The sequence below is a fragment of the Bradysia coprophila genome (genome assembly GCF_014529535.1).
Source record: "Bradysia coprophila strain Holo2 chromosome X unlocalized genomic scaffold, BU_Bcop_v1 contig_128, whole genome shotgun sequence".
Taxonomy (NCBI): domain Eukaryota; kingdom Metazoa; phylum Arthropoda; class Insecta; order Diptera; family Sciaridae; genus Bradysia; species Bradysia coprophila.
The window spans coordinates 2,817,185-2,830,011 of record NW_023503295.1 but is presented as its reverse complement, the minus strand read 5'-3'; the positions used below and the strand labels follow the sequence as shown (position 1 = coordinate 2,830,011).

General features: G+C 38.4%; 3 protein-coding genes across 5 annotated transcripts in view; 2 read left to right on the top strand and 1 right to left on the bottom strand.

Moving 5' to 3' along the window:
• LOC119067653 (activating signal cointegrator 1 complex subunit 2) overlaps positions 1–12,827 on the top strand; it is a 33,840-nt gene that overhangs the window by 16,540 nt on the left and 4,473 nt on the right. The window lies entirely within an intron of this gene.
• On the top strand, positions 1,774–3,655 carry LOC119067658 (probable cytochrome P450 6d4). 2 transcript variants are annotated; one of them, XM_037170758.1, is made up of 3 exons: positions 1,774–1,820; positions 1,896–3,024; positions 3,087–3,654. In XM_037170758.1, exons 2-3 carry the CDS (start codon positions 1,902–1,904, stop codon positions 3,503–3,505), a joined length of 1,542 nt encoding a protein of 513 aa, XP_037026653.1. In that variant the 5' UTR covers positions 1,774–1,820; positions 1,896–1,901; the 3' UTR covers positions 3,506–3,654. The 2 variants fall into 2 exon arrangements, with proteins under 2 accessions (XP_037026653.1, XP_037026654.1); XM_037170759.1 differs by having other exon boundaries at positions 1,784–3,024; positions 3,087–3,655.
• On the bottom strand, positions 8,355–12,012 carry LOC119067657 (cytochrome P450 6d3-like). The gene is made up of 8 exons (XM_037170757.1): positions 11,621–12,012; positions 11,481–11,554; positions 11,167–11,397; positions 9,368–9,623; positions 9,256–9,302; positions 9,004–9,190; positions 8,719–8,938; positions 8,355–8,642 (listed from the first exon to the last, which is right to left on the bottom strand). Exons 1-8 carry the CDS (start codon positions 11,958–11,960, stop codon positions 8,441–8,443), a joined length of 1,557 nt encoding a protein of 518 aa, XP_037026652.1. The 5' UTR covers positions 11,961–12,012; the 3' UTR covers positions 8,355–8,440.

Here is a 12,827-nt window from a genome sequence, read left to right as displayed (position 1 = left end):
ACATTTTAACGGCCACGCTGCATATTATTCAGCTTTTCTTCTATCAAATGATTACACTTTTCCGAAGTTTATATAGATTGTGGTAGGAAAAGTGTTATGTCATAATTTATGTTCACAATGAATAAAAAATGGCCCTCTTGCGACAGCCTACGGCTTACGGCGTAAGGCTTTTTAGCCCCGTACGAAGTACGAAGGGGCTTATAGCATTACGATGCCGTGTGTAATTGATGGAATTCGAAGCAGACGGTAAGGTCAAAGTGTTTGCCTATGTTCATAGATGACGAATCCGCAATAAAAATTTGGGCCGTCTGTCCGTCTGTCTGTCACGTCGATATCTTGAGTAAATCAAATCCGATTTCTAAAAATTTTTTTCCCTGAAAGATAGTCGAAATAGTGAGGCTAAGTTCGAAGATGGGCATATTCGGGTCGGCCCTTCGTGAGTTAGGGCCACCTAAGTGATTTAAGGTCTTTTGGTGATATTTATGGCAAAATAAACGATGGAAATGTAAATCACATGGCAAATGATAGGTATTGTCAATACCAATCCAGGAAAGTTTTTTTTAAAATCGGGTGAGTGGACCGTGAGTTAGGGCATCAGAAGTGAAATGCTACTAGGGCCCTATGTGTATTTTACATAGAACTCAAGTAAATTTCATTCGTTTTTCGTAATTTTTGTTTAATTTGGAAGGTAATCAAAGGCCGAATAGAATGTTGTTGAAAAAAAAAATTAATTTGGGTCCTCGGACTAAGGCCGGTACTAGGGCCCTATGTGTATTTTACATACAACTCGAGTAAATTTCATCCGTCGTAATTTTTGTTTGATTTAGAAGGTAATGGAAGGCCGAATAGAATGTTTTTGAAAAAAAAAATTGGGTCCTCGGACTAAGGCCGCTACAAGGGCCCTATGTGTATTTTACATACAACTCGAGTAAATTTCATCCGTTTGTCGTAATTTTTGTTTCATTTGGAAGGTAATCAAAGGCCAAATAGAATGTTGTTGAAAAAAAAATTTAATTTGGGTCCTCGGACTAAGGCCGGTACTAGGGCCCTATGTGTATTTATACTCAATAAATTAAAATTTTAGGGCGATTTGAAATTTTTGTTTCATTTGAAAGGAACGTCGTACGGGGCTTCGTAATTGCGCTATGCGCAATTTCTAAGATGTACACATTTCATAATAATTTTACTTTAACTACATTAACCGGCGCAATAGGCTTACGGTCAAAGTAGGGTGACAGGCGCACTAGGGTCACGTACGCAATAGATGTACGGGTTTGTACGGGGCTCAGTCGCAGCAAACGCTCCGACTGTTCTGATGGCTCGTTCAATATAAATTTACCGGTTTTTTACCGGTATTTGTTTTTTTAAAGGACGGTATCACTATCACCGTTTACCGGTTTTTGAAAAAACATCAGCCGTATTAGCAACAATACCAACAATACAGCTCAATTCAGAGTAGCTTATTGATCGTCGAGAAAATTGTTAGCAATTACACAGTACTTAAGTTGCGATGATGTTGTACACCAATCTACAATCTACTTACAGTTCATTGAAACCCACAAAATGTTCGACAACTCGTACTGAGTCGTATATGAGTAAAATATAAAAGTGATAGTAGGTGTGTCGTCGATAACTTAATGCATAGCACTGCTTAGTGATTATGCACAACGAAATTAAACTGAGAGTCGATAATCTTTTTAAGAAGAGTTTCTCTCCGAAATTTTCCATTTTTAATCACATAGTGGTTTATGCAGGTCGAAGCAGCTAATTTTGATTTAGTATAAAACAATCTACACAGCGTCGATGATAAGTAGCGAACCAACAAAATAAAATTGTTTATTTAAAAGCGAAAAAAGGCTGCAAGACGCAACCAGTAAAAGACGATCTTGTCAAAAAACAAAATGATTTCGTTGGAGTTCTTATTGGTCGTTGTTCTTCTAATCATTTGTTTGTGTTACTATCGGTATCATGTGTACAGCTATTGGAGCCGAATGGGTGTTAAATGTTTTTCACCCAGTTTTCCGTTCGGTAATTTTGGAAAAACATTTATGAAACGAATTTCTATTGGCGAATTGCTACAAGAATTCTATCAATCGGTGAACGAACCATTTTTCGGTCTCTATTCAATGTTCGATCCGGTGTTAGTGGTATGCGATCCACAGTTAATTCGATCGGTATTGGTGAAAGACTTTCACCATTTCACCGACCGCGGTTTTTACATGGACGAAGTACGTGATCCACTAACGGGAAACTTGTTTTCTCTCGGAGGGGATAAATGGAAGCAATGGCGGGTCAAACTGTCCCCGGCCTTTACATCTGGGAAAATAAAAGCGATGTTTTCGTCTATTGTTAAATGTGCTGACCCATTGGAGGCACATATGGTGAAGTTAGCTGAAAAAGAGTCGTCCGTTGAAGTACGAGATTTGTCAGCCGGATTTACAACAAATAACATTGCATCGACCGCATTTGGTCTTGAAATCGATTGTATTGCTGATCCAAATACACCGTTTCGAAAGTATGGAAAGAAATACTTTTCGTTGGATGTTAAAAACGGATTCCGCATAATGGCGCAAACAGTTTGTCCAAGTTTGTTGAAAATATTAGGAATAAAAGCCATGGACCAAGATGTAGAGGATTTCTTTATCGATTCAGTCAAGCAAACGTTATCGTACCGGGAAGATAACAATGTGACCAGACCCGACTTCTTTCAGCTATTAGTTCAGCTACGCAACAGTGGATTCGTCAACCGAGATGGCGACCACAGTTGGGAAACAAAAATAACGAAGAATGAGGATGAAAAGGCCTTGACTCTGAATGAGGTCGCAGCGAATGCTTTCATATTCTTCATTGCTGGATTCGAAACGTCTTCCAGTACGATGGCATACTGTCTTCATGAACTTGCAAAAAACCATGAACTTCAACGGCGAGCTCATCAAGAAATCGACGAAGTGATGAAAAAGTACAACGACGAAATCACTTACGAGAGTATGACGGAATTGAAATTCTTGGAATGTTGTATCGATGGTAAGATTGAGTGTACTAAGTGTCATTGACGGTGTACAAACTATATGCATCTTTCTCTGTAGAAACTTTAAGGAAATATCCAGCTCTACCAGTTCTTACCAGAACGTGCACGATTCCATACACCATTCCCGGTACCAACGTTCATATCAATAGAGGAACACTTGTTATGATACCAGTATTTGCTCTTCATCGTGATCCCACTTTCTACCCGGATCCGGACACATTCAATCCAGATCGGTTTTATGTCGATAATATTGGCGCAAAGCCGTTCGTTGAACAACCAATGTTACAATTCGGAGATGGGCCAAGAATATGTCCCGGAATGCGAAGTGGGAAGTTGACAACGAAAATTGGACTGTTGAAAATGTTGAGCAAATGTCGTTACGATTTGGCCGGACCTGCCGATATCAAATTCAGTTCGTCGAGTTTGGTATTAAGTCCGAATCATGGATTGAAATTGAAGGTTACGCTGAGGAAATAAAATTCCAGTTCTTCAATGTCTCTGCATTTATTAACCGGTTTAGAATTTTGTCCGATTTTTTTTTAAATTCTCACTGTCGTTGTCTTTATCTGAAAAATTTTTGTACTCAAATAACAGCGCTATTGATATCACGTTTTCTGTATTGGTTTCGTTTGAAATCATCGAATCGGAAAGCTGAATATTTCTCAGTGTTCGTTTTAAGGCTCGGAACGGGTTCGGGTTGACCTGATCAGTTCAGGTTATGACCCGAACCGGTTTTAGACCCGAACCGGAACTAAGATTTCGGGTTCAACCCGAACTTGACCCGAACCAGAATTTTCGATTTCGGGTTCAAACCGAACCCGACCCGAACCCGAAATTATTCAACCCGTACTTGACCCGAACCCGAATTTCCATTTCGGGTTTGACCCGAACCTGATCTGAACCCGAAATTTTCAAATAGATCAGGTCTGGTTCGGGTGACCCGAAAATTTTACGCTAAAAAATGCCAAAAATTTCGGGTTAACCCGAACCGGACCTGATTTATTTGAATATCTCGGGTTCAGGTCAGGTTCGGTTCAAACCCGAAATGGAAATTCGGGTTCGGGTCAAGTACGGGTTGAATAACTTCGGGTTCGGGTCGGGTTCGGTTTGAACCCGAAATCGAAAATTCTGGTTCGGGTCAAGTTCGGGTTGAACCCGAAGTCTTAGTTCCGGTTCGGGTCAAGATCAGGTTCGGGTTCCGGTCTGACCGAACCCGACCCGTTCCGAGCCTTAGAAATGATCAATTGGCGTTACCTATGATTGGGTGGGTCGTGTCATTAAATTTGTTGCCAATAAAAAATTGTTAACAGCAACGCTGAATTATCGCATGACAACAATTTTGGAACTACGTCATTGGAGGGCATACTTTCATCGAAACACACCAGCTGATGTTACTATCTGAAATCAGCTTATTATTATCTAAACGAAAACTTGTTTGAATTTGTGCTCGGATGTAGTTGCGTCATTTCATTAAAGGTGTACGTTGGATTGATCTCATCGATTTGGTTGTGACCCATAAAATAAAGTTGAATCCCTTTTCTCTCCTCTATACTGTCTGCCCTAACAAAAATGATAATGAAACAGTTTACGGACAAAAATTAGTTTGAGCGTTGCGAGTATGATTATGATATAACTGCCTTCATGTTTAAGCTGCTCGTCTTCAAGGAACTGGAATATATTTTCAAAAACCTGCTGAAGTCGTCAAAAGTTCTGATTTTGACACAATGTGCCATTAGTCTCTTATTGGCTATTCGTACAATGTAATATAAAATGACTATTCGCACATTGTGTGAATACCCTCTCTAGCAATCTAACTACATTTATTAAGCTGGTAAAAATGTAACGTAGCCTTTGCAATTTACATGTAAAATTAGAAATTGGTCAACAGTGTACGATTCTACAAACACAGGAATAAGATGGTATTTTGACAGCGTCAAAACGAAGTTTGTTTGCTAGAGAGGGTATTGGTGAGTAGCATTTTCGTTTCTTTTTCACTCATTTATTCTGTGTAGTAAAATTTTCTGTAATATGGTTTTCCTCCCAAACATTTGTACAAGGACAAATCCTTGTTGTTTGCTGGTAATAAATTGAAATTGATTAAAGATCGCGAAAAAGTTAAAACTTCGATCGTAGAGAGGCTACAGCACTCACACGCGCTCAAACAACATTTTCTCTATTGGTAACTCGTACGTTTGCTTATAGCTGATATGAAAAACGATTTCCCATTCAGAATCGGTGATAAGATTTGAGTTACTTTAAATTACGTTCAAGGTCAACAGTTGTAGTATACTATAACTATATAGACTTTCTGTTGTATGCTGCAGTTCATTTATGTGAAACACACAAACATTACGATATTTTAATCAATCATTGACGTAATCGTGCGGCACTTTAAAAGATTATGTCGATGAACCGATACAACTTTAGCGCAAAATGACTCTAATCATGACAAATAACTGTATTTCAATTATCTAGCCTCAGGGTTCCGATTCTCGTGAATTGAAAATTGTAACTTAACAGTTGTTACCTTAATGCTAAGAGTGTACCATCCCAAAGTCAAGTTTTTACTTTTTCCAAACTTTTTTCATTTTATTATGTTAGTTCGGATTGTATAAATAGTGCTTAGGCTGAAGAAAGGGCTTAATCGTGCATCTTAGAAAATCGTTATAACGATGATTGTAGGTTGTTCCGTATCGATTCCTGATTCTAAATTGATGAGGGGCCAAGACGGCAGCTCAATGGTTCTCTGGTGAGCGGCCGTGATGTCCCTGTTTTTTCTATGATTTTTCATTCGTAGGCGAGAAGAGATATCAATTCACTTCCAAAGGATAAGTTATAGAGAAAAGTCTAAGTTTTTTTTGGTGAAATTTGTTTTTTGACATTTGAATCCAAAATGCCGGAAAAAATTGGTCAAAGTCGAAAAATAATTTTTTCTCAAAGGAAAATCTCTGAAACCGATAGGAAAAGACTGTAAATTCGCAAAAAACGAGCCATCAGAACAGTCGGAGCGTTTGCTGCGACTGAGCCCCGTACAAACCCGTATATCTATTGCGTACGTGACCCTAGTGCGTCTGTCACCCTACTTTGACCGTAAGCCTATTGCGCCGGTTAATGTAGTTAAAGTAAAATTATTATGTAATATGTACATCTTACAAATTGCGCATAGCGCAATTACGAAGCCCCGTACGACGTTCCTTACAAATGAAACAAAAATTTCAAATCGCCCTAAGATTTTATTTTTTTGAAGGGCCTAATATCGGCCTCAGTCCGAGGACCCAAATTTAAAATTTTTTTCAACTACATTCTATTCGGCCTTTGATTACCTCCCAAATGAAACAAAAATTACGAAAAACGGATGTAATTTGCTCGAGTTATATGTAAAATACACATAGGGCCCTAGTAGTGGCCTTAGTCCAAGGACCCAAATTTAATTTTTTTTCAACAACATTCTATTCAGCCTTTGATTACCTTCCAAATGAAACAAAAAATACGGAAAACGGATGAAATTTGCTCGAGTTATATGTGAAATACACATAGGGCCCTAGTAGTGGCCTTAGTCCAAGGATCCAAATTTAATTTTTTTTCAACAACATTCTATTCGGCGGTTGATTACCTTCCAAATGAAACAAAAATTACGAAAAATGGATGAAATTTGCTCGAGTTATATGTAAAATACACATAGGGCCCTAGTAGTGGCCTTAGTCCAAGGATCCAAATTTAATTTTTTTTCAACAACATTCTATTCGGCATTCGATTACCTTCCAAATGAAACAAAAATTACGAAAAATGGATGAAATTTACTCGAGTTATATGTGAAATACACATAGGGCCCTAGTAGTGGCCTTAGTCCAAGGACCCAAATTTAATTTTTTTTCAACAACATTCTATTCGGCCTTTGATTACCTTCCAAATGAAACAAAAATTACGAAAAATGGATGAAATTTACTCGAGTTATATGTGAAATACACATAGGGCCCTAGTAGCATTTCACTTCTAAGGCCCTAACTCACGGTCCACTCACCCGATTTAAAAAAACTTTTTTTTCCTGGATTGGTATTGACAATACCTATCATTTGCCGTGTCATTTACATTTCCATCGTTTATTTTGCCATAAATATCACCAAAAGACCTTAAATCACTTAGGTGGCCCTAACTCACGAAGGGCCGACCCGAATATGCCCATCTTCGAACTTAGCCTCACTATTTCGACTATCTTTCAGGGAAAAAAAATTTTTGAAATCGGATTTGATTTACTCAAGATATCGACGTGACAGACGGACAGACAAAATTTTTATTGCAGATTCGTCATCTATGAACATAGGCAAACACTTTGCCCTTACCGTCTGCTTCGAATTCCATCAATTACACACGGCATCGTAATCCTATAAGCCCCTTTGTACTTCGTACGGGGCTAAAAATTTCAAAAGGTTTATAGAGAATTTAAAGAGCTATGTTTTCGTTTTTTATTTATTGAAATCGGGCAGCTCGTTCCGGAGATATGTCCGTAACAGTGAAGTCACCACATGTTCTTGATGCAAAAATGCATCGAAATTATTATTTATTTAGAGTAAATAATCACACGTATTTCCATGACAATCGACCTAAAGTTGTATTTTCTGTTAATTCTAGTAACTGAAAGCGTAACCGAGTTTCATATTTTCACGGAAACATGCTCCCTGTTCTAGAATTTAAGGATTTCGAAGAATCTCTGAGTTTTTTTTTTGGATTCTCTTCAGGATTTATTGATCTGTTGAGGTGGTAGTGGGTCAGTTCCAAAAATTATGTCACTGCACATGCACAAAATGTTCCCAGCTGTAGAACGTAAGTATCATGAAGGATTTCTGAGGTTTTATTGGGTTCCCTTCTGAACTTTTGGGATTGTTGAGGTTATATTATGTTAGTTCTTCAAATTCCACCACTTTACATGGTATACAAAGTTCGACATTATTATAAAGACCGGGAGTACACGAGTATGTTAGTTTATCTTTAGTCAGACAGACTGTAGGAGACAGAACCGTTTGTATTACACTTTATCTTTGTTCTTTAGGAATGCAGTCCTATGTGTACATATCACCATCGCCTAGACAGCTTTTCTCGCATGATTTCAAAGAAGAAAGCGTAACCCTGTGACAATGACATTGCGATATTTTTCCTAAATTTTAAACTAAAAAAAGAGAAGCTCATCGTATACTTAAACGAAATGCTGTCTCATCGTCTACTATTTGCATCGTATTATGCGGATACAGTAATAATACCGTTTACTGAAGATATATGCGTGCGTCAATTGTGCTATGCAACTTTACCTCTATTCCAATTGAATAACAAGATTCTCCTGCATCTTCTTTCAAGGTTTCTATTTATTTCACCCAAATATAGAATCGTTACATAAAGTTTTATGTGGTCCGTTGAGGCCTACACACTTCTCGGTGTCATTTTCAAATTGACACCACCTTCAGGTGCCAGCACAAAGGTCTTCGGACTCATTTTTAACTCTCCCAATGTATTTTCCGTTAAGTGATAGTTATGATTCTGCAGCATCAAAATCAAACCAACTTTTGTCTGCAATTTTCCGAGTCGGACACCAATGCAATTTCTAGGGCCATCCCCGAATGGCCTTGTTTATGTAAAATGTGTAAACGTTTAAGAAAAAATAATCTTACACGGAAGTAAGTGCAGAGGCTTTGACTCACATGTATGGCATGTCCTCGAATGGTTTAATATTTTCTGGTTTAAATCTTTCCGGAATGAATTCGTCCGGCTTCGGATAGTATGTCGGATCTCTTTGGATTCCCAGAACTGGAATCAATATGGCTGTACCCTTTTCCATTACATAGTTACTGCCTGGCACTTTATACGTTTGAGCACATTCACGGTTCAATATCGGAACTATCGGATATTTACGTAGTGTTTCTGCAGACGATAAGAAAGAGTTTATCGTGTCGTCATTCAATCGTAATTCAGTTCGCAAATATCACCGTCAATGCACCAGTCGATGTACTTCATTTCACCAACAGCATCATAGGACAGTTGACCATTGTGCTGCTTCTTAATTTCGTCGATTTCGTTTTGCGCTTTTTTTTGAATGTCTGCATTTTTCGCTAATTCATACAAGCAGAAGGATAGAGTCGAGGATGAAGTCTCAAAACCAGCGATAAAGAAAACCTTAGAAATGGCGGAGAAATGTTATGGCGTTTCGATCTTGAATTATGCATTTTATTCAGTTTTACCCATGCCTGTGCCGATATTTCGTTAAACGTCAGCGTCTTCTTTGCTTCTAGACATGTAAGACATGAAAGTTTTCAATTCTAGTCCTTCGATTGCTTATTTGACGGTTCTTACCATCACTAACAATTTTAGTGTCCCAATCGCCATCGTTTTGCACTTTACCAGTATTCCGTAGCTGGATCATCAGTTGCATCAAGTCCTTTCGAGAAACGTTGTTCTTTTCACGATATGTGAGTGTCTCTTTCACCACATTCATCATAAAACTTTCCACATCGTCGTCTACTGACTTGAGGCTCAACAGTTTTTGTAATTTTGGGTAGATTAATGTTGAGAAAGCTCTCAAGCCATTTTTGAAGTTCATTTCCAAAGCCTGGTAAAATTAATCCAGTCAGATGGAAATGGCATTGAACATCACAGTAAAGCATTATTGGTACGCCAGCACATGAGAGAAACCAGCACATGAAAAGTGAACGCATCCTAAGCTCTCTCTTGAGAGAAAGTTGAATTTCTGAAATAAAAAACCGCACATCTCTGGGATCGAACACGGGCCCTCTCACACATCAGCTCATGACAATTCATGTGAGCTAAATCGTTCTTGCATGAAGTACGGTAATTGTCGAATAGTATTTATCAGGGCTCATTGATTGTACCAATTACTTTTATTGGTTTTGGATGAGAAGGAAGTCTCGGATCGACGTCTTCTTATAATATTTTGAAAGCTTGTAAATTAAGACTTCAAAATCCAAAATACCTCATGGGTCCAAGACTACTGGCCCGAGATATAGCTTCTGGAATTTTTTATTCCATACAAAGGACTTTGTTCCAGAGCTACCAGAAGTCAGCCTTGGACCCATGTCTCACTATGCGCAATCGATAGCTACTAGTACTAGGTAAATGCTGACAAAAAATTATATGAGTCCAAGACTCCTGGCCCGAGATATAGCTTCTAGAATTTTTCATCCCATACAAAGGACTTTGTTCCAGAGCTACCAGATGTCAGCCTTGGACCCATGTCTCACTATGCGCAATCGATAGCTACTAGTGCTAGGCAAATACTGACAAAAAATTGTATGAGTCCAAGCCTCCTGGCCCGAGATAAAGCTTCTAGAATTTTTCATTCCATACAAAGGACTTTGTTACAGAGCCACCAGAAGTCATCCTTGGACTCATGTCTCACTATACTCAATCGATAGCTACTAGTACTAGGCAAATACTGCCAAAAAATTGTATGAGTCCAAGCTTCCTGGCCCGAGATAAAGCTTCTAGAATTTTTCATCCCATACTAGTAGCTATCGATTGAGCATAGTGAGACATGAGTCCAAGGCTGACATCTGGTAGCTCTTGAACAAAATCCTTTGTATGGGATGAAAAATTCTAGAAGCTATATTTCGGGCCAGGAGGCTTGGACTCATGCAATTTTTTGTCAGTATTTGCCTAGCACTAGTAGCTATCGATTGCGCATAGTGAGACATGGGTCCAAGGCTGACTTCTGGTAGCTCTGGAACAAAGTCCTTTGTATGGAATGAAAAATTCTAGAAGCTATATCTCGGGCCAGTAGTCTTGGACCCATGAGGTATTTTGGATTTTGAAGTCTTAATTTACAAGCTTTCAAAATATTATAAGAAGACGTCGATCCGAGACTTCCTTCTCATCCAAAACCAATAAAAGTAATTGGTACAATCAATGAGCCCAGATAAATACTATTCGACAATTACCGTACTTCATGCAAGAACGATTTAGCTCACATGAATTGTCATGAGCTGATGTGGGAGAGGGCCCGTGTTCGATCCCAGAGATGTGCGGTTTTTTATTTCAGAAATTCAACTTTCTCTCAAGAGAGAGGTTAGGATGCGTTCACTTTTCATGTGCTGGTTTCTCTCATGTGCTGGCGTACCAGTAATAGTAAAGCTTACTTTTCGACCATAGCGGCGAAATTCGGCGTCCGGATTGTCGATGGTGTTCACGTCGATGCCGAAACCAACACTAGCAATAATGTCGGTTGTATACCTCGCTGCCAGTTCTCTAAACTCAACTGATTGATTCATTGCAGCTTTTTTGCTGATGTATTTCTGTAGCGGCGTACCACAGTCTAACAGTGTGGAAAACATAGCCTTCAATTTTCCGGATGTGAACAGTGGAGACATCTAACAAAAACGAAACGGTTTATGCATTGCCTTGAATGAGGCTACAAAATCAGGCTTATTGTCACTGATTTTTTCGATCTTACTTTAACACGCAAATTTTTCCATGCTTCCCCCCTCATAGAAAACAGATGGCCAGACAACGGATCATTCTTTTCATCTAAGTAAATTAGCACAACTTTTGTCATTATTTACTGTCTAATCATATACCACTTCACTCGCATACCAATATACACTCCCCGATCGACAAAGTATTGAAAGTCTTTTATGAAAATTGATCGAACGAGTTTCGGATCCCGTACGACAAGCAATGGACGAAGCACGCCAAACATACCAATAAACGGTTCATTGCTGCTGTTGTACACGTCGGCTACCAGTTCGCCGGCGACTCTCTTTTGGAAAATGGTTGGTCCAAAATTGCCAAACGGAAATGTCGGTTCCACATACTTGACACCCAACCGCTTCCAATATGAATACGCTTGTTTGACATAGAAATATGCGGCCAAAAAGCCAATCAACAAAAATGCAATTATATCCGAAGAGGTTTCACTGAATAGGAGACCCATGATTCCCCTTTTCACTTAGACACTGATTGATCGAATAACAAATGTCGAATTCAGGTAAAGTCATTTTATACCTAGCAATTCATTTTGATGAAATGACCAGTCACTAGTGCAATCTGTACAATCATTTTTACGTTTCAGAAAAAAAAAACATAAAAAATTGTCAAGTCATTTTGCCAGACAATGCTAGATATTTTGTCGCATCAATTTCTCGTATTTAATTTGGATATCAGCTAAGTGGCTAGTAGTTCGAATCAATATATTTGGTCACATCCTATGAATGGAAGAAGTACCACGACACACATTGGACAACTTCTTATCTCTCGAAAGAAAATATTTTTTTTTTGTTAGGAGTCGGGGAAACAATTTAGTTTTAAAACAAATATTTCAACCACTTCTCTTTTCATAAATCGCTTGTAGTCGTGACCAAGCATAATTTCCGTAAAATATACTCTAATGAGACGTCTCATTATCGAAAATTGGCATTGGCTGCTTCTGCTGATATGAAAATGACAGAATTAAACTGCAAAAATGTTGTATTGTGTATGATAATTTTGCGTATTTTTATTTAACAAAGGCTTCAAGTCATTTGTTCAAACAATTATTTATTTAACAAATTAAATAGATTAATTGTTGATCAGCGAAATCGAACCCCGGTTATTCTTGGTAGAAAATCAAAAGGATAAAATCAAAATTGTTTACAGTTAGATGCATGGAAATTTTAGCATGAATTTGCTTCAGCCCTTTTTCAGCTGATCCACACAAACAATCAAGAGTTGTAGCCCAAACTAAGCCGTCCACAACAGATGCGTATACAATTTTTCATGCTGAGCGCCTAATTTACGAGAAAAACTCCGTAATTTATGCCCA

Excerpts from the sequence above, each read along its gene's own strand:
- LOC119067658 (XM_037170759.1), top strand. The coding sequence starts at position 1,902 with ATGATTTCGTTGGAGTTCTTATTGGTCGTTGTTCTTCTAATCATTTGT. Across the intron at positions 3,025-3,086 it reads CTTGGAATGTTGTATCGATG|AAACTTTAAGGAAATATCCA; the intron begins GTAAGATTGAGT and ends CTTTCTCTGTAG.
- LOC119067657 (XM_037170757.1), bottom strand. The coding sequence starts at position 11,960 with ATGGGTCTCCTATTCAGTGAAACCTCTTCGGATATAATTGCATTTTTG. Across the intron at positions 11,398-11,480 it reads GGAAAAATTTGCGTGTTAAA|ATGTCTCCACTGTTCACATC; the intron begins GTAAGATCGAAA and ends CGTTTTTGTTAG. Across the intron at positions 8,643-8,718 it reads TTCGAGGACATGCCATACAT|GCCATTCGGGGATGGCCCTA; the intron begins GTGAGTCAAAGC and ends TACATAAACAAG.